Source organism: Saimiri boliviensis, chromosome 4, assembly GCF_048565385.1.
Source record: "Saimiri boliviensis isolate mSaiBol1 chromosome 4, mSaiBol1.pri, whole genome shotgun sequence".
In the NCBI taxonomy this organism is placed as follows: Eukaryota; Metazoa; Chordata; class Mammalia; order Primates; family Cebidae; genus Saimiri; species Saimiri boliviensis.
The window spans coordinates 98378684-98396714 of record NC_133452.1 but is presented as its reverse complement, the minus strand read 5'-3'; the positions used below and the strand labels follow the sequence as shown (position 1 = coordinate 98396714).

Below are 18031 nucleotides of genomic sequence, written 5' to 3'. Positions count from 1 at the left end.
GTTCCCTACAATTTCGGCCCATCCTGAAGAGGCCCTGAGACACCCAGTGAAAACGACTTGCTTACAATACGTCTCTCAGAGGAGAGCCGGGGAAGGAGGCGTCTGCAGGACCTAAAGGAGCGGACGGCCTGGGTGGCCCTTCAGGGCTTGGCATTTCCGTTCAGGAATGACTGGGGCCAATTGCATGGTGGCAGTGCCTGGAGCGCACAACCTTCCCACCCCATCAGACGAACCATGGTTGAAATGAGCAGGGAGCAGGGGCTTGAGTGGGTAGAAGCAGGGAGGGGTGCTGCCGCTGGCTTTAGCTTGTATCTGAGTATTAGATGACTTTTAGCAGCTCCAAAGAGGGAGGCTTCTGGACTGCTCCACCAGCTGCCTCCTAGGACCCAGGGACCCTTCGGCCCAAGGCTGAGCGCTCTGCCTTCTGACGTCCCGCATTTTTCCAGGATGCAGAGGAGTGGGCCCCGCCCTGCAGCCAGAACCTCCCACTCTAACCTATCAGCCAGGCCGTTCTAGACTCGAGACCCAGCTTCCCTTCTGCTGCCCTTGTACGCCACCTGTCACTCTACTGCGGGTGGAAATTAAGTGAACCTGGCATGGGTGCCCCTTGCCAAGCCATAAGACCCACCACGCGCCAGCTGGGTCTCCTTGCTGCGGCTTGGAGATTGGCAAGGTGTTAGTGCTAACGTGACTGCTCGTGACTGCCAGGTCAATCTCTGTCCCGCGGTGAAGAAGAATCTCTGTCCTGCGCCTTGGGGACTGCGCCTGTCGGCTCGGATTCCTCTGCCACTCTGACCTGTGCAGGGCCTGACGCCTCTGCGTTTTGTACGTCCCCAGGTTGGCGTTGCTGGGCCTGCTGCTTTCCTTTCAGTGCAGCCACTTTTCCTGGCTCCCTCTGCCTGAAGTGCTTGTCCAGACGGGGACACGCTCCCGTCTGCGTCTGCCTCGAAGCTTGATGGGAGTGACAGGAGGAAGACATCAGATGCTGAGCCCTTTTTGCTCTGAATTTGCATCTCTTCCCTCCTGACGGGATGCAACGTTTTCTTTCACAGCCTCCTTTGTGGAATGTGTTTGAAGATCCCTTTGGGGTTTGAAAAAGTTCCCTTTGCTGGTGGCCGCCCCTTTGTGGCTTTGGGCTTCTGAATCCAGTCCTTTTCCCCCATGATGCAAGAGAAGAGAGTGGCTGAGAGCCCAGATGTTGGGGCAGACAGCCTGGGTTCAAATCTGGCTCTGCTATCGTGAGTTGTGCCATCCTGAACAGTCCCTGAGGGGCCCTGTGCCTCAGTTTCCACCTTCGTCAAATGGGATATTAATGGTCCCTCCCTTATAGCTTATTGTGAGATTAAATGCATGAATACCTATAAAGCACTTGCCAGGTGGGCCGGGCACTGCCTCGAGCCTGGCGCCCCCAAAGGCATCAGTTGTTTTCCTTCTTAACCAGAGTACAGGAGCAGGGCAGGGGGCCCTGGCTGGGAGGCCGGCTGATTTCTGGTCCTGGCTCTCATTCCTGGGTGGCTGTGTGACTTCTGGCTGGTAGCCTTCCCTCTCTGAGCCTCAGCTTCATCGACAGCATGCAGACAACACATCAGGGGACCTTTGCGTCCCCCACGGCACAGGTCTTCACAGCCCTCACTGACTTCCCGTGGCTTTTGTCTCACCTTGCCACATGGAGGGTCAGCACCACAGCTGGTCTCTGGCTGCCTGCGTGTCTCATTCTCGGGCCCCAGCCGGAGCCCACAGAGGAGCTGCTTCCACGGTGGCCTGCTCCCCAACTCCTCCGGCCTCTTTTTTTTTTTTAATGCTTTGACAAATCTCTAAACTGGAACCCCATTTTCTTCAAGCTCATTTTCTTCTGTTATTTCTTTCTCCTCCTGACTGAGCCTCTATACTCAGAGGACATTGAGGCCTGTCCCCCAGGCTCCCACCCGACAGGAATCCTAGTTTCTTCCCATGGCTAAAGGGCGAGTGGGGAAGGCTGCTGCCCTGCTCACCCAGCTTGGGTTTCGGCCTTGACCTGCAGGAAAGCGTTTTCACCTGTTGGCTCACCCTGGTCTTCCGCCTCTGTTCCTGGCTGGGGTGGGGCTCCTGGCACCCCGAGTCCCCCACTCTCGGCTCCTTGGGGATGTGGCTGAGATAAGCCCCGTCCGCCTGTTTCTCCGCGTCTGTGGAGGGACCTGTGAACCCACCGTTTCCTTCCTTGTCTCACATTCGCCACCCAGTGCCTCCTGCTTCAGGCCAACACGGGCCCGCTGAGTGCCCTGGGACGGGTGGGGATGTCCAGCAGCCTCGCCCCAGGCTCAGCCCCACCCCGCACACTGTGTGACCCTACACGACTCACTTCTCCCTTAGCCCCTGCTTTTTGATTTATGAGACCAAAAAGGGACTGCGTGCCTTCCTCAGTCTGCCGAGGCTCCCGAGTGTCGTGCACACATTTCGAGGCCCTGTTCATGAACTGTCCTGACAGATGCTGCTCCCGGCCCTGGCCTCAGCCCCTGCACAGAAGCCCTGAGCATTGTCCCCACGTTAGAGGAGGTGACTGCAGCCCTGGGTGCCCAGGGGCTTGCCCGGGCCCGCCCAGCTTGTCAGGGCAGAGTTGGGCTTTGTAACCAGGTCTGCGTGACTCCAAAACTGGCCCTTGCTCTGAAGCTTGAAGGTGCAAAGACTGAGTCCTCCTTTTAAGTGGGGAATTTGGTTCTCTTCATCTGGCCTTCCCCAGGGAAGCATTGGTGGCTTGTCAGATGGGCAGGCCTTAGAAGACCCTGCCCCACAGGGGCCAGCAGTTCTAGGGCTAGGCAGGAAAGAGGTGGAGAGGCTCCTGGGAAGGGGGCAGGATGATCGAGGGGCCCCTGGTTTCCCACCTGGTCTGAGGCTGGGAAGACCCTGGCATGGTAGAGGGAGTGTGTGTGTATGTGTGTGTGTGTGAGGGAGAGAGAGAAAAAAGAGAAGTGGGTCGGGAGCCATCAAGTCACGTGTGACTCCCGTGTGACCATGTATGAGCTGTGAGGGTCCCTTTCTGAAAGTGGCCTGGGAGGCTGAATGCCCTGACAGCCACTCCTCCGGTGCTGGCTCCCCTCATGCTTCTGGGGACTTCTTTTTTTTTTTTTTTTTTGAAATGGAGTCTTGCTCTGTCACTGAGGCTGGAGTGCCAGTGGCACGATCTCGGCTCACTGCAACCTTCACCTCCCGGGTTCAAGCAGTTCTCTGCCTCAGGCTCCCAAGTAGCTGGACAGGCACCCACCACCACGCCCAGCTAATTTTGGGTATTTTTAGTAGAGATGGGGTTTTACCATCTTAGCCAGGCTGGTCTTGAACTTCTGACCTCAGGATCCACCCACCTCTGCCTCCCAAAGTACTGGGATTACAGGCGTGAGCCACCACGCCTGGCTGCTTCTGGGACTTTCAAGGACTCAGAAGGTGGGACCCGGGCTTCCCAATCCCACAGACCTGCCCCAGGGGTGTGGCTGGCAAGGAGGGGCGTGGGCATTTCCTCCTTCTGCCCGCTAGCCTTTGCATCCCTCACCTCCACAGGCATTCATTCATCTGCGGAATGAAGATTTACTGGGCGCTGACTGTGTGCCAGGCATTGGATCAGGACACTGGGGTGCGGCCGTGGACTAAGCAGAGGAAGCCCCTGGCCTTGTGGGGCTCACACTTGGGGAGAGCTTCCAGTGGAGCTTCCAGGAGGAGCTTCCAGTGAATAAGCAAACACATCACTGTGTAATTATAATTTGAGATAGCAGCTGTGGAAGACGCTGCGCTGAAGAGGAACAATGCAGTGTAAGCGGACAGAGCAGGCAAGCTGGGGAGACTCTTCCCCGAAAGGCTGACGGCCTTTTGATCCTCACCCTGGCTTTCTTCAGGGTGACTTTTGGCAGATCCTCAGCTGCAGCGAGGGTATTAGCCAGGCAGAGATCTGTGGGAAGGGGGCTCCAGGCAGGGAAGTGGCATGTGCAAAGGCCCTGAGGCGAGGCCTGCCCCGCATTTGGAGAATAACCAGGAGGCAGGAGCAGAATGAGCGCGGCAGGGAGATGGAGGGCAGAGGAGGACAAATTGCACAGGGCCCTGGGGGCCCTGTGAGGACTCTGGCTTTTGTTCTGGGTGAGCTGGGAGCTGTTGGAGGGTCAGGAGCAGAGGAGGGGTGTGAGCCCTCTGGCTGTTGTACAGGGCATAGAGTGGGGCCCTGGGCCAGTGACAATGGCCTGGACCAGGGGTGGGGGTGGTGAGAAGGGACAGATTTGGGTATCTTTGAAGTCTGGGCCCCCTGGCTTTGCTTCTGGGTTTTCCTGTGGCCAGAGGGGGAGGGTTGCCAGGCCAGGCCCAGCGCTCCTGGCTTCAGTACCATGGATGGTGAATCTGCCCCGGCCGGGCACGGTGGCTCAAGCCTGTAATCCCAGCACTTTGGGAGGCCGAGGCGGGTGGATCACGAGGTCGAAAGATCGAGACCATCCTGGTCAACATGGTGAAACCCCGTCTCTACTAAAAAAAATACAAAAAACTAGCTGGGCGTGGTGGTGCATGCCTGTAATCCCAGCTACTTAGGAGGCTGAGGCAGGAGAATTGCCTGAACCCAGGAGGCGGAGGTTGCGGTGAGCCGAGATCACGCCATTGCACTCCAGCCTGGGTAACAAGAGCGAAACTCCGTCTCAAAAAAAAAAAAAAAGAAAAAAAAGAAAAAGAATCTGCCCCAAGGTCAGCTGCTCCCGAGAGTCCTGGATGACCCCAGACCAACCTAGGGTCCCTGTCTGGGCCAGTTCTGCGGATGCTGAGTGGGGCCTCATCTGTGACGTGCAGTCCCTTCCCCTTGATTTTGTTACCAGTTTCTTTTTTAGCTACGCATGTTTATTTCTGGGCACTGCGAATTCTTTTTGGGACAAGGCAGGTCTGGATGTGACGAGGAAGCTGGGATGAGAGGTTTGAAGCGGTTGTCTCCACAAATCCCTTGTGTCTCTGGCTAATCTGTTGTCGCAGGGATGGGAGGGCCAGGCAGGAATGGGGGAAGGGAGGCTGCCTTGAGGAGCAGTGATGGCAGAGACCTCCACGGGAGGTGGGCCTGTCCCAGGGTGCGGAGAGGGGGTCCTGGCTGCGCGCCTCCCTTCTGAGAGTCAGGAGGGGCAGCCTTCCAGAAAGAGCCGCAGGTGACCGTGGGACGTGGGACGGGTGGGCTGGCCCTGGCCGAGAGTGCTTCCCCTGGCCTTCGGACTTGCCTCGGTCCGTGGACGAGCCGCTGTTCCTCACTGGCTCTTGGTTTCTCCACCTGTAATATGGGGACAACTGTATTTTGACTTTGCTGGTTATTTTAAGAATGACAAGAGACAGGAATTAGCCAACAGCAAGGCCCAGCGAGAGCTGGAGGGAGTGAGGGGCTGCCTCTGAGGCCTCAGACCTGGGGGTGCGCTTGGGCCTCTTCCTGGTGGGGGTTCTCCCTGCCTCCCGTTGTGACTGTCCTCTCCTCTCCCCCTCACTTACATGCTGTATTATATCTGTGCCCCATTTTGCTGTAGACAGAATGATCATATGGATATTCTATGCAAATTCTGCTTTTTAATGAGCCAGAAGGAAAGCTAACGACTCTTGCAGACGTCTTGGGGCCCCAGGGAGGTCTTGGGATGCGGGGAGGAGAGGAAGCAGGACAAAGTGACAAGCAAGTGGAGAGAGGAGGGAGGGGGAGCGTGAACAGAGGGCCACGCGGTAGGGGCTGCGGAAGGCTGTGGGACAGGGACAGGGGAGGCCCCGTGACCAGCTCCCCGAGCCTCTATGCCCACCCCACCTTACACGTAGGAAACAGGCTCAGAGAGCAGAGGCCCCTTGTCTGTTCACCCAGAGGCAGGAAGCAGAGAGGAGAGCGTGATAAGAAGGTGGAGGTGAGGGAGAAGGTGGGATGGAGGAAGGGAAGGTAGAGGCCGCAGCACTGGGCTCTGGCTGGTGGGGCTCGGTTTTCTCATCTGTAAAATGGTCATCATAGACCCTGGGTGGACTGGAAGGAGCTCAGGGGACCACAGGGAGAAAGGTTATTCTGCTGGGACGGCTGCGGGACCATGAGGGGCTGTGCGATGATGGGGGAGAGTATGTGTTGGTGGGAGTCAGGAGAGGCAGAAGGTGGGCTGGAGAGAGTGGGGGAAGACAGGCAGCGCAGAGGAACAGGAGCTGGAGGTGGAGCCAGCAGCCTTCCGGACAGCAGGTCAACGGTTAACTAATTAACCACCTAGCTCGTGCATTCATTTGTTCATTCTGTCATCCCTGCCGTCAGCGTCACAGGTGGCTGTCAGCTCTGTGAGGGCAGGCTTTTCTGTCCTATTCCCGGCTGTACCCATAGACTCTAGGACAGCTCCTGGCACTGGGGTTGCTGAGTCAGTGACAGTGACTGCTCTGTGCCAGGCAGTGTGGGCTTCCAGGTCCCAGCAGTGGCCACTCCGGGAGTCAGAGGGCGGTGGGCACAGAGGCATCTAGTCCAGTAACTTTCATTCATTGTGCTAAGGGCAGTGGTTGAGACATTGAGATTGTTATAGGCACCCAGGGGAGGAGGACCTTGGGCTCACCCATAAAGGCTTCCTGGAGGAGGCGGCCTGAGCTGAATCCTTGAGGACAGATGGAGCTGACTTGAAGAAAAGACTGGGAAGGTGAATTAGACATCAAAGGCAGAGCAGAGTCTGACTAAAGGCTCAGACGTATGTTGGAAACAGCAGGTGCTGTGAGAGGTGGGGCGGGAGAGGAGGCTGGGGGCGGAGGAGGTCAGTCCTGCAGGGCCTCAGGACAGGCTGAGGGAGGTGGGAGCCATTGAAGGTGTGAGGGATGGGAGTGGCCAGGTGGGACTGGCGTTGTGGTGGAATTGTAAGGGCCAGGCTGGGCAGGCTGAGGTTTGTGCGGTAGGTGTGGGGCTGTGGTCTGAAAAGTTGATGTCAACAGGAGTGGGGGTGGCGGTGAGTTAGAGCCTGAGGGGTCAGCTGGCTGTTGCCAGGTGCGGCTGGACCTACCCCAGGGACGCTGAGCTATCTGGGGCTCCCGAGCCAGCCTGAGAGGGCCTGAGCAGCGTGTGCAGGTCGCAGCCCTTCTCCGGTTTAGATCAGAAAAAGAGCTTGCTTCTTTTTTTTTTCAAAGGTGGGTGGACACGCAACAGCTGGGACCGGCCCTGTCCGGGGAGCCCAGCCCCGTCCCAGGAGATTTCAACTCTGGACATCCTCACCCTGCCCCCCAGGGACATTTCGACAGGTGTGGAGGACTTTGAATGATCACAGACTTGAGTGCCCAGTCCTTGTACTGTAACAAGGGACAGTCCCACACTGTGAAAAGTGGTCCCACCCCAAATGTCTGTTGAGAAAATCTTGCAGACGCTACCCACCCCTCCCCCAGCTCCAGCTCTAGCTCCAGCCTGCAGGGACAGCTCCTCCCCTTGTCCTTGCTCCCCGAGGCCCTCCTGACCCCACTCATGGCTGCTCCCAGGATCCAGGCCTGGAGTCCCCTTTCCCTCCCTCCCTACCTGGTTCCTGTCTCCCACCCCCTCCCCGCCCCCCATCTAGCCAAGCAAGCCTTCAAACTTTGAGGCTCCAAGCCTTTTCCCAGCCGTGCTGAGAGAGCCTGGGGAAGGTTTTTGGGGTGGGGTGGGGACTTCTTCAGCTCAGGGCTGCCCCCAGCATCTGTCCTTCAGCTTCACCAACCTGAGTCCCCACAGCCCAGCATGTCAAGAAGGCCTCTCCTGCTGCCCTGGGTGAGGCTGGTCCCGGCTGCCATGCTCACTTTGGGAAGGCATCGCCTTACCACCCCTCCCACAAGGCCAGCTGACGGAGTGCTCACACCCACCGTCTTGGTCCCCGCTCCCTGGCGTGGGCCAGCAGCCCCATTTTCCAGCTGAAGAAGCTTGGTGGAGTGAAGGGATCATCCGGTTATATCCAGTGCTCGGGCCTGACCCAGGCCCCCGCTTTTCTGTATTTCTTGCTGCTCTGCCACCAAAAGGGGTGGGCTGCAGGAGCCAGAGCCAGGCTCTTTGCTACCCTCCCTCCTGGCCCGGCCTGAAGAGAAGGGGCAAAGGTCAGCTCAGGAGAAGGGTCCAGGGGAACTTCATTACCCAATGCCTGCTTGTGTCGGTGGGGTGGGTGGGAGGGGGCGCCGAGCCTGCCGCTGCTGGGGAAGCATGCTTGGCCTGCCTGGGTAATCACATCTCAACATTTCATTTTGCTTGTCAGTTTCCACTTCCTGGGTACGTGGCCTCCTAAATATTTCATCCCGGCCTGCACTGTCTGTTCAGAGCCGAGTTGCTGGCCTTTAACTCTGGCCAGGCCCAACTGCTGGCCTGACTGTGCCATGGAGTGGAGCTGACGGGAGGTCATCTTCCCCATGCTTCTCTCTGCTGCAACAGGGTGTCTGCCACCAGCCCGGCGCTGGCTCCCATTCCCAGGGTATCTGGGGGAGACAACATGGTTGGAAACAAGGTTCGTTTCAGCTATTGTTGGTTGAGGATCCTACCCTCTGGGGGAAACTGGGGGGTGAGAAATGGGAAAGACACGGTCTGCCCTTGACGGGGCTCATGGGTTGATGGAGGAAATCAACAGTAATAGTAGAGTAATAAACACTTCCTGAGCACTAATGTGCCAGGAACTGCTCTAGGCACCTTACGTATATTAACTTGCTTATTCTTCACACTTTATTATGTGGAGACCAGGCCCAGAGAGGTTAAGAAACTTGTCCAAAGTCACACAGCTAAGAAGTGGCAGAGCTGGGATTTGAACCTGAAGCAGGTCAGTTCCAAAACTGACCACAGCACAAGGTAGAGGATGGCAAGTGCCAGACCGGCGTGATGCGCTCCCACTGCGGGAAAGAGCTGGGGTATTTCATGGGGGAAGAGGCAGAGAAGCGGGGCCCTAGGCTGCATGAGATTGGGCAGAGAGAGACGTGGGAGAGGCATTTCTGGCAGAGGGACCAGCACTGGGAAAGGGTCGAGGGGCTGAGCTGGAGAAAGTGGTCCTGCTGTGGTAGGGGTGAAGTGAGGCAGAGGAGAGGACTGAGAAGCTGCTTCGTGACCTCCTCCACCGGGGTGTCACTGGACTTGGGGCAGATGGGAAAAACGTTGGGGGTCTTACTCTGTGAGTGGCTCCTCCCGTATCCTCAGCCACATTCCACGGTGTCCCGGCCTTGACTGTGGACTGAGGCGGGCACAGAGCCATGCAATCAGGCCGAGGGCCCTGCTCACCACAGCCCCACCACACGGCCCAAGGGTTGGACGAGGGGCTGACCTTGGCAGGGACCCTGACCCACACCTGGCAGTCTTGGGTCTGGCTCCTGGCTGGCCTCCAACTGCTGTGCGAGCCTGGGGCAGACTCCCTTCCCTTCATGAACTGGACCCGAGAAATGGGTGGATGCCCTCATCAGTGAATGTTGGCACAGCCACTGAGGGTGGGGAATGGTGGGGCCTGGGTGGGCCGACCTCGGGTAGGGGCCTCTGGGAGGCTTGTGGTGGGGGCCAGGAACCAGCCCTCTCTCTGTGTCCTGCCCCAGCCAGGCCCCTCCTGCCACCATCGCTTCCCTCTTCTGTGATTTTTTTGCCTTTCGCTTCAAAGGTGTTTTGCCTAAGTGGGTTTGTGTTAAGATATTAAGTCCATCACTCAGCAGATTTCCCTCAGCTCAAAGCGTAGCGCCATGAATAATGCAGCTCTGAGCCACACCGCCTGCGCTGCCCAACGGCCTCCGGTTGGGGGACAGTGAGGCTCAGCTCTGAGATGTTGAGCCCCACGGCTGCCCTGGCAGGTCCTCCGAGGCCTGCATCCTCCTCGACACCACAAAATATCCCCTAGGGGCTGGCCCTGTCCACAGGACATCCGCTCTAATCTCACCGAAACCCTGCTGTGTCTGGGGGATGGGGTTCCTACCACCCCATTTCACAGACGGGGAAATGGAGGGTTGGAGAGCGGGTAACGTGGCTTTCATCACGAAGCAGCAGGTGGCTGAGATGGGACATGGTCCTGTCTGTGCCCCGACTCCGCCTCCTTGTGTCACACCAGGCCAGCTCTCGCATGTCTGTGTCCCCCTCTTCTGCTCCATCGATGTCCCTGCACCCCCAGATCCAGCCCTGTTCTCTCTGCAGGGGCAGGGATGGGTGGGAATGGAGAGCCTGGTGGCAGAGGGTGCGGTTTCAGAGGCAAGAGGAGGGCCCTGCCTCTGTGCTGGCCACAGAGGCGGCTGCATGAACAGCCGTGTCATCCCCTCTGTCCAGTCGCTGGACCATAGGCCCCCTCCATGGGCATCCCAGCCAGCGAGGACCAGGCCAAGGGAGAGGTGCTAATGGTGCTGAGGTGTGGCCGGGCCCCTGGGCGGTATGAGGGGCGTGAGCTTCTTCCAGCCCCTGGCGCATGCCAGGGCCTCACAGGGCCTCCCTGGGAAAGGATTCAGGCTAATTAGGGCATTCGCTGGGGAGACTCAGCCAGGAGGCGTTTCTCGGTTAAGAAGAGATGGGCTGGAGGGGCGCTTAGTGCACGTGCGGTGACTGTATGAGAGCCGCCAGGCAGTGTGAGGCTGGGGTGCGGACGCCTTACGGCGGGCACCGCCTGCTTGTGGTTGGTGGAACGGGGCTGGCCATGGTCGGGCAGGGTTGTTGAATGTGACTGTCCAGGGTTACCTGTGTCTGTGTGTGGTGTGTCTGTGGCTCTGTGTGTGGGGTTATGTGTATCTGTGTGTGGTGCCTATCTGACTGTGTATGGTGATATGTGTCTGGTATGATGTTGGTGTGTGTGTCTGTGTGTGGTGTGTATGTGACTGTGTGTGTATCTGTGTGGGTGATGTGTGTCTGTGTGTTGATATGTGTGGGGTGTCTATCTGGTGATGAGTGGGTGTGTCTGTGTGTGGTGTGTATCTGTGTGGTGTGTGTGTGGCGTGTATCTGTGGTGATATGTGTGTGTGGTGTGCATCTGTGTGATGATGTGTGTGTGTGGTGTATATTTTTGGTGATGATGTGTGTGTGGTGTGTATCTGGTGATGTGTGTGTATCTGTGTGATGTGTATATGTGTGTGTGTGGTGTGTATCTGTGTGGTGATGTGTGTGTGTGCAGTGTGTATCTGTGTAGTGATGTATGAGTGTGTGTGTGGTGGGTATCTGTGTGGTGATGTGTGTGTGGTGTGTGTCTGTGTGGTGATATCTATGCGTTTTGTGGTATATATCTGTGTGGTGATGTGTGGGTATGTCTGTGTGTGGTGTGTATCTGTGTGGTGTGTATCTGTGTGGTGTGTATCTGTGTGGTGATGTGTGTGTGTGTGTGTGGTGATGTGTGTGTGATGTACATCTGTGTGGTGATATGTGAGTGTGTGTATGTGTGTCGTGTGGTGATGTGTGGGTATGTATGTGTGTGATGTGTGGGTTATGTGTGGTGTGTATTTGTGTGGCAATGTGTGTGGTGTATATCTGTGTGGTGATGTGTAGGTGTGTGTGTGTGGCTGGGGTTGTGTGAAGTTATAATTGGGTGCAAATGTGTGTCAGGGTGGGGATTTACATAACTCGCGTGCCAGGGTTTGTGGGTGTGTATGTGGAGGATGTGGTGGGGTTGGGTGTGGTGTGCATGTTGTATGAGGCTGTGTGGGGCTGTGGGATCTGGGACTGTGTCAGTGTGTGCATGTGGCTCTGTGCCCGTCTTTGTGGCTGTGAGGCTGTACAAGGTTCTCACCGAATGTGATGGGGGCTGTGTCTCTGGTGAGTGTGTGTGACCGTGAGTGTGTGAGCTTGTGGTGGTGTGTAGCATGCGATTTTGTGAGGGTGTGCATTGCCGTGTGTGTGTGGGGGGGTGGGGCTGGGGTGCGGCGAGGGTGCTGAGAGCCTTCAGGAGGGAAAGGATGTGTGTGCTGCCTTGGGCAATCCCGGTCCCCTAGTCCCTGCGCTGTGGGCCTCCCCGGCCCTGGATCCTGGGTCCCGGCCTGGCTGAGTGATGAGGCCCCTTTCCTCTGAGCTCCTGCCCTCCTGCCTCACCGCCCTCCCTGGCGGCCTCGGCTCCAGCAGGCCACCTGCACAAACACCGCTGCATCCGGCCCTCACAGCAGCCCTATCAGGTGGAGTTTAGACTGTCCGCGGTCACCTGTCTTCAGGCAGGGCCCTCGTCACGTTGCACAGCCAGTGTGCACTTTCCTTCTCTTGCCCGTCATTTGCAGACCATTTCCCGAACACTCATGGTAAGGAATTGATGTCTTGGTGGAGAAAGTCAAATCCCAGCAGAAGGCAGGATGGAGGGAGATGTCCAGGTGCGTGTGGTACCCACCCCACGTGTGTGGATGCTGAGCACAGAGTGTCGCTGTGGACCGGAGCAAAGTAGATGCCAGGTTCCAATGGGGGCGTCCAGTGCCTGTGCATGTGAGGGGGCGGCAGCTCAGAGGGGAGGTCACTGAGGGGGCGGTAGCGGGTGAGCAGTACAGAGCCTCTGCTGTCACACCCATGCTGGCAGCTCCCTCAGAACCCTGTCAGTCAGGCCCTCGGTTCCCCATTCGTCCAGCAAGTGTGGATTACCGCCTGTCCTGGGCAGGCCCCGCACGTGTCCTAGGCTCTGAAAGGCCCCCAGCAGAAAGACGGAGCCAGGGAGATAAATGTGGCCCAGCCAGGGAAAAGCTGGGTGGGGAGCCAGAGGGTGGCTGAGCAGCCGAGGTAGGGGTGCTCCTGGCTGAGGGAGCAGCGTGTGCAGACACCTGTTGGGGGCACAGACCTGGTCAGATGGGTGGATCCTGGTGGGGACTGGGGCGGTACTGGATGTTGCAGTAAACCCAAATTCACTGTGTGCATCAGGGAGACCTCCTGGGGAGGAGGTCTCTCTCTCTCTCTCTCTCTCTCTCTCTCACACACACACACACACACACACACACACACACACTGGGGGCTGCCGAGGATTGTAAAGCTGGGAGTATGTCTCGGGTGCTGGAGACTGATGAGCTGGGGAGTTGGGGCCACAAGCAGAAGCAGACCAGGGTGGGGGTGCCAGGTGACAGGAACCAAGCCTGGCCCTCTGTGCAGTCCCAGACCTAGCTGGAGCCAGCCCAGCCCTCACGTGTCCCACACCCAGCTCACCCTGGAGGGCCTTTGCTGGGGTCTGGTATCCTCCCTACCTTGAACACCCCTCTGGCCAAAGCATTGCCACGTGCGCTCCATTGATTTACATTCAGGCTTCACTCCAAGTAGCACCTGATTAGTCACCAGTCACCAAGCCCTCTGAGCAGAGCTGGTTTGGGGAAGGGCCTGGCTTTGGGAGTCAGAAGGAAGGAGCCGTGTGTGTGAGTGTGTGAGTGTGTGTGTGTGTGTGTGCGCGCGCGCGTGTGTGTGTGTGTCCACAAGGGTCCAGGGGTAGCTTTCCTGCCCCATCCCTGTGTGTAACTCTCTACCCCCCAGCCTGCTGGAAATTCACGTTTGCCTTCACGTTTTGCCATAATGGAGATTTTTCCACTTGAATTCCTAGGATTTGTCTTTTCATTGTTTTCCTCTCTATTTAAATTTAAAAGTGTTTTTTTTTTTAAAGGAAGGGAGAAAGTGGGGATGTGCCTATGTCTCTGCTGGCCTCAGGACCGGCTGGCTGGGCCCTGAGAGGCCAGGCCTGGGGGTCTGAGGGAGCTGGCTCAGGGTTCGGGGGAGGACTTTTCACCTTCCTTGTCTGGAGCCCAGTCTCCCTGTGACAGCTCGGAGGGCTCCTGGCCGTCTCCCCACACCGGGGAGTTGGGAGGCAGGGGCGCAAGCCGGCTCCTCTCACGGGAAGGCTTTTCTTTCTGCCGGCCCAGCCTGACTGCACAAGGTGGGCACATCCCACAAGTGGCAGGGGTTGGGGGGGGGGGTCCTTGAAGGCAGGGGAACTGGAGGCTGCTGGAGGGGGTGACCTTGCAGGGTGGTGGGAGGCCTTTTTGAGACAGGTGAGGTGGGGTGAGCCATGCCAGGGAGGATGGGGAAGTGCTGCGAGGGGAGTATCCCAGGCACAGTGAGGGGTCAGGGAATCCTGCCATGGTCAGGCCTCCTGTAAACCTAAGCTCACCTCAGGTACGGACCACCCCAGGTAGTGCAGTTGATTCATTCTTCTGTTATACAACATCTAGATTGTTTCCATTTTTTTTTGCAGGTTCAGACAGTGCTGTGTTGAGTGACTTTGTGTGGGTCTCCTGTGCCCACGTGCCGGGGTTTCCCTGGGGACAAGTGTGGACGGGGAAGCCCTGGCTTTCGGGCAGCCGGTGCATTCAGCATCACTAGATGCTGCCGTGTGGCTCTGCGCAGGGTTCTGATGGACACGCCTTGATCAAGTGTCCAGTGCCTTGTAGTGAAGGAGGCCCTGAGGGACGGGGCAAGCATCAGTCGGTTTTAATGGGGGGGACGGTTTTGATGGGGGGGACGGCCCAGGGAGAAGGGGAGGCGTGGAGCCCAGGTGGGCTTGGGAGGAGGCACGGAGCTGGGAGAGGTAGCGGGTCCTGTTGGAAAGCAGTCAGGGGCTGGCCTGGATCCCAAACCTCCCAGTGAAGTGGTGAGCGCCTCGCCTGGAGGTGGCTGCGCCCTTGCTCCGGTGCACCCCCGGGCAAGGCCTCTCTGGCCTCTATCTCTTTACTGTCCATCCAACTTGGGCCAGGAGGTCTTCAAGGTCCCTACGGACTTGATGTGCTCAGATTTTCTTGGCAAGTGGCTGTGGCTTCCTGCCCCTGGCCGGCGAGCAGAGGCTCCAGCTTGGCTGGGATGGCAGAGCTTGCAGCTGGCAAGTGGCAGTTGGGTGTTTGTCAGGAGCCTGGGGGGCTGGGGTCCTGGCAGGAGGCTGCGCAGAGGCTTGCCAAGGGGGACCCAGGAGAGCCAGGGAGGTGATGGGGACTCCCAGACTTCTTCATGTGTGTCTCCTGCCCCATATGATCCTGTGCCTGGAGCCTGGGGCAGGGAGGGCTCAGCCTCTACCCTGAGATCGGGGGAGGGCTTTGTGCACTTTAATTTGATTGTATCTCCTCTCACTGGACCCACGGGTTCTTATTTTATTCAGTGAGACTGGGGGAAGGGCACAGGGTGAGGAGGAGTGCCCCTCCCTGGGGGAGAGGTTTGAAGTAGGCATCTGTGGGAGTCTTAGCCACGTGGCCCAGGGACTGGGCAGAGGGGTGGCTGCTGAGCTTGGTGTGACTTTGGGTCTGTAGCAGCGCGGCCTGGAGTGCACAGGGTGGGCTGTGTCGGTGGTGGGCGTGGCTCTATGCCAGAGCGTGCATTCTGTGTCTGTGCGTGTACGTGCATGCTAACCCCACCTGAACAACAGAGGCTGCAGAAGAGGCTCGGGCACTTGAAACAGTGCCCTTTATTCTCAGTGGCTGCTGTGGAGTAATTGCCTTGCAAGGAAAGGGAACTGTCCAGGAGGGGAGGGGCTGCAGGAAGTGGGGAGGCTCTGGACACAGACCCGGACTGCAGTCCTGCTGACTGGCTGTGCGACCTTGGCTAGGCTATTTAGCACCCTGAGCTTCAGTTTCCTCATCTGTAAGATGGGGATATTAGCACCTGCTAATGTGTGAGGTTTTCATGGAGACTGGGCCTCGCACGGTGCCAGGCATGCAGTGGGTGCTCAGAGCCTCTCGGGCCACTCTGGTCCTCTCTGGTTGCAGCAGGTGCCAAGACAGCAGTTGAGGCGGAGGTTGTGCCACTGCCAGGAGCTTGTATCACCCCAGGAGAGGGCCTGGCTTGTGAACCAGCTCCTTTCCTCACACCCCTGAGCAGCCATTGCTGACAACAGGGCTGTGAAACAAAGGGACCCCATGGACACTTGGTTTCCCATCCTGGGGGCAGCAACACTAGTGGGCACTCACCCCAGGGTGGACGCCATGCCTGCCATGCTCATGGGCCCACGAGCCCCCTCGACTCCACAACCCTATCCCTTCCCTTCATGACTGGTTGAAAGCTGGCCGCTGGAGCCAGACAGCCCAAGTTCAAACCCCAGCTCTGCCTCTGACTGTCTTCATGAAACTGGGGAAGCTACTTAACCTCTCTGTGCCTCAATTTCCTCATTTATAAATTGGAGATGTGGTGATTACACTGATCTCAGGTGAGTGAATCCATGTGAAATTTGCGGAGTAGCATTTACGATGCCTTGTCACGCCATAAATGTTCATTAGTATTACGGAGCGCTGCATGCCCCTCCCCCCGAACTCGCTTCTCGTCTAAATCTCTTGAAGTTGTGAGAACATCAGACCCTCCTCAGACCGCGCTTGCATCTCAAGTACCTTGTGGCTCACTCACACTCCCGCTAACTGAGCCGTGGCCACCTAATCCTTCCTTCGCCAGCAAAACGAAGCTTGCAAGATATGCCCTGAGGTGCCAGGCAGGACCATCACACGGATCCTCTTAGAGGAGTGTCACTCAGAAATATGACTTAACGGTTTCTCCCTGTTTGAGAGCAATTAACTCCCTTCCCCTGCCTTCCTCCTGGCTCCTGCAGCCAGGTGGCTCATCCTCCCCTTCCTTCCCCTCCCAGTCCAGCCTCTTCCTCTGTCCATCTGTCTCCCCAGATGGGGGGAGAAATGTCGCAATTGACCCACTTTCTAAGTGGAAAGAAACCATATGGAGGGTTTAGCTGGGAGCTGAGGGGCGGCCCGGCCAGTGGCACAGCCAGCAGCTGCCTCCCTTGGCTGTCTCTGTGGCCCCAGCCCGACAGGAGCCCCAGTCCTGCCCGAGCACCCTTACTCCTTCTCCCCTCCCCATGAGCTCCTAGTAACCATGCTCTTCTCTGGCACTTGGGACTCCTTGGTGTGTTAGGAGGGACCCGAGGAGCTGTGTGTGTGTGCATGTGCGTGCGCACGTGCTTGCATGTGTGTTGTGTCCTGTGGCTCCAGGCCAGCAGGGACCCGGCACAGAGCAGCCACTCCTTCCAGTGAGGGTACCCTGCTCTCCCCAGAATGCCTACCGCCTGGCCACTTGCATCCTCTAAGGACTCAGCCCAGTGTCACTGCCTTTGGGCAGCCTTCCCTGCCGACCATCTCCCTGCCCACGGGTAGGGGCCCCTCCGTGGAGCTGGGTGCTGGCACTGCCCTTTGGGGCTGGTGGTAGTCGTGTTTCCTGCAGTCTGAGCCCCTGGCAGCTCCACCCAGAATTTTCTGATGTATTGGGACAAGTCTGTGTAGAAGACTCAGGTGGCCCCAGCCTGGACCTCAAGGGGTGCTCAGCCAAGGTGTTTGGTTTGAGGCACTGTGTTGAGCTGAGTGGGACCCAGAGGAGGACAGCAGCTAGATACCCGGGCCGGCTTCAAGATTAATCCCTCATGCTTTTCCATCGACTGCCACCAGGGGCCTCTGGGGTCTTATTCTCTGGGGGTCTCCAGCTCCTGGACTCCAGAACTGTGTGGCTCTGGGTAAGCCACTTCTCTTCCCTGAGCTTCAGTTTCCTCATCCGTTAAAGGCAGTGGCTAATACCAGCACGGCCCACAGATGCTCTGTACCAGGAGGTCAGGTGGGATTTAATTACATGAATGACATCGGTCCCCTGCCAGCACTTGAGTGGCACATCTGGGGCTGGGACTGGCTGCACGCAAGTGCTCCCAGGGGGCCTCTGATGGCCGCCCAGCCTGGACATGAATCCCGATAATACCAGTTATTGACCCTCTCCTGATGGTTCCAGCCCCAGTGGCCGCACATGCTGCTCTTACCAAGGGCCTGGTGATGGGCATGGGGCCCAGGGACAGGAGCCCTGAGAGGTGTGCGGATGTGGGTGTAGCAGGCACAATGCCTCAGGGTGGGCTCCCTTCCCAGATTTAACCCTCCAAGAAACGTTATGAGGTGGTTGCAATAAAAATAATCAACATTTGCTAAACACTAGGTAGCAGATGTTGTCTTTATATGCATTACCTTACTTATTTTATGACAATTCTATGAAATAGGTGATATCATTATTTTCACTTTATAGGTGATGTATGTGCAGCACAGAGAGGTTCAGTAACTGACCTAAGGTCACACAGCAGTAAGTGGCAGAGCTGAGATTTGAACCCAGGCAGTCTAGCTCCTAAGTATGATGCTGTGCTGCTTCTAGCTGCTGTATGGGGAAACTGAGGTTCAGAGTACTTAAGTGACATGTCCAGGGTCACCAGCTGGT

At 57.6% G+C, this 18031-nt stretch overlaps 1 protein-coding gene across 8 annotated transcripts in view; it reads left to right on the top strand.

The window, feature by feature from the left end:
* Positions 1–18031, top strand: part of GRM4 (glutamate metabotropic receptor 4) — a 125356-nt gene that overhangs the window by 67050 nt on the left and 40275 nt on the right. For 6 of the 8 annotated variants that reach the window (XM_074397919.1, XM_074397917.1, XM_074397920.1 and 3 more), the window contains exon 4: positions 7096–7206. The exons of the other annotated variants lie outside the window; for them this stretch is intronic. In XM_074397919.1, coding sequence (XP_074254020.1) covers positions 7096–7206 — 111 coding nt within the window. The remainder of the gene's footprint in view (positions 1–7095; positions 7207–18031) is intronic. 8 annotated transcript variants of the gene reach the window in all.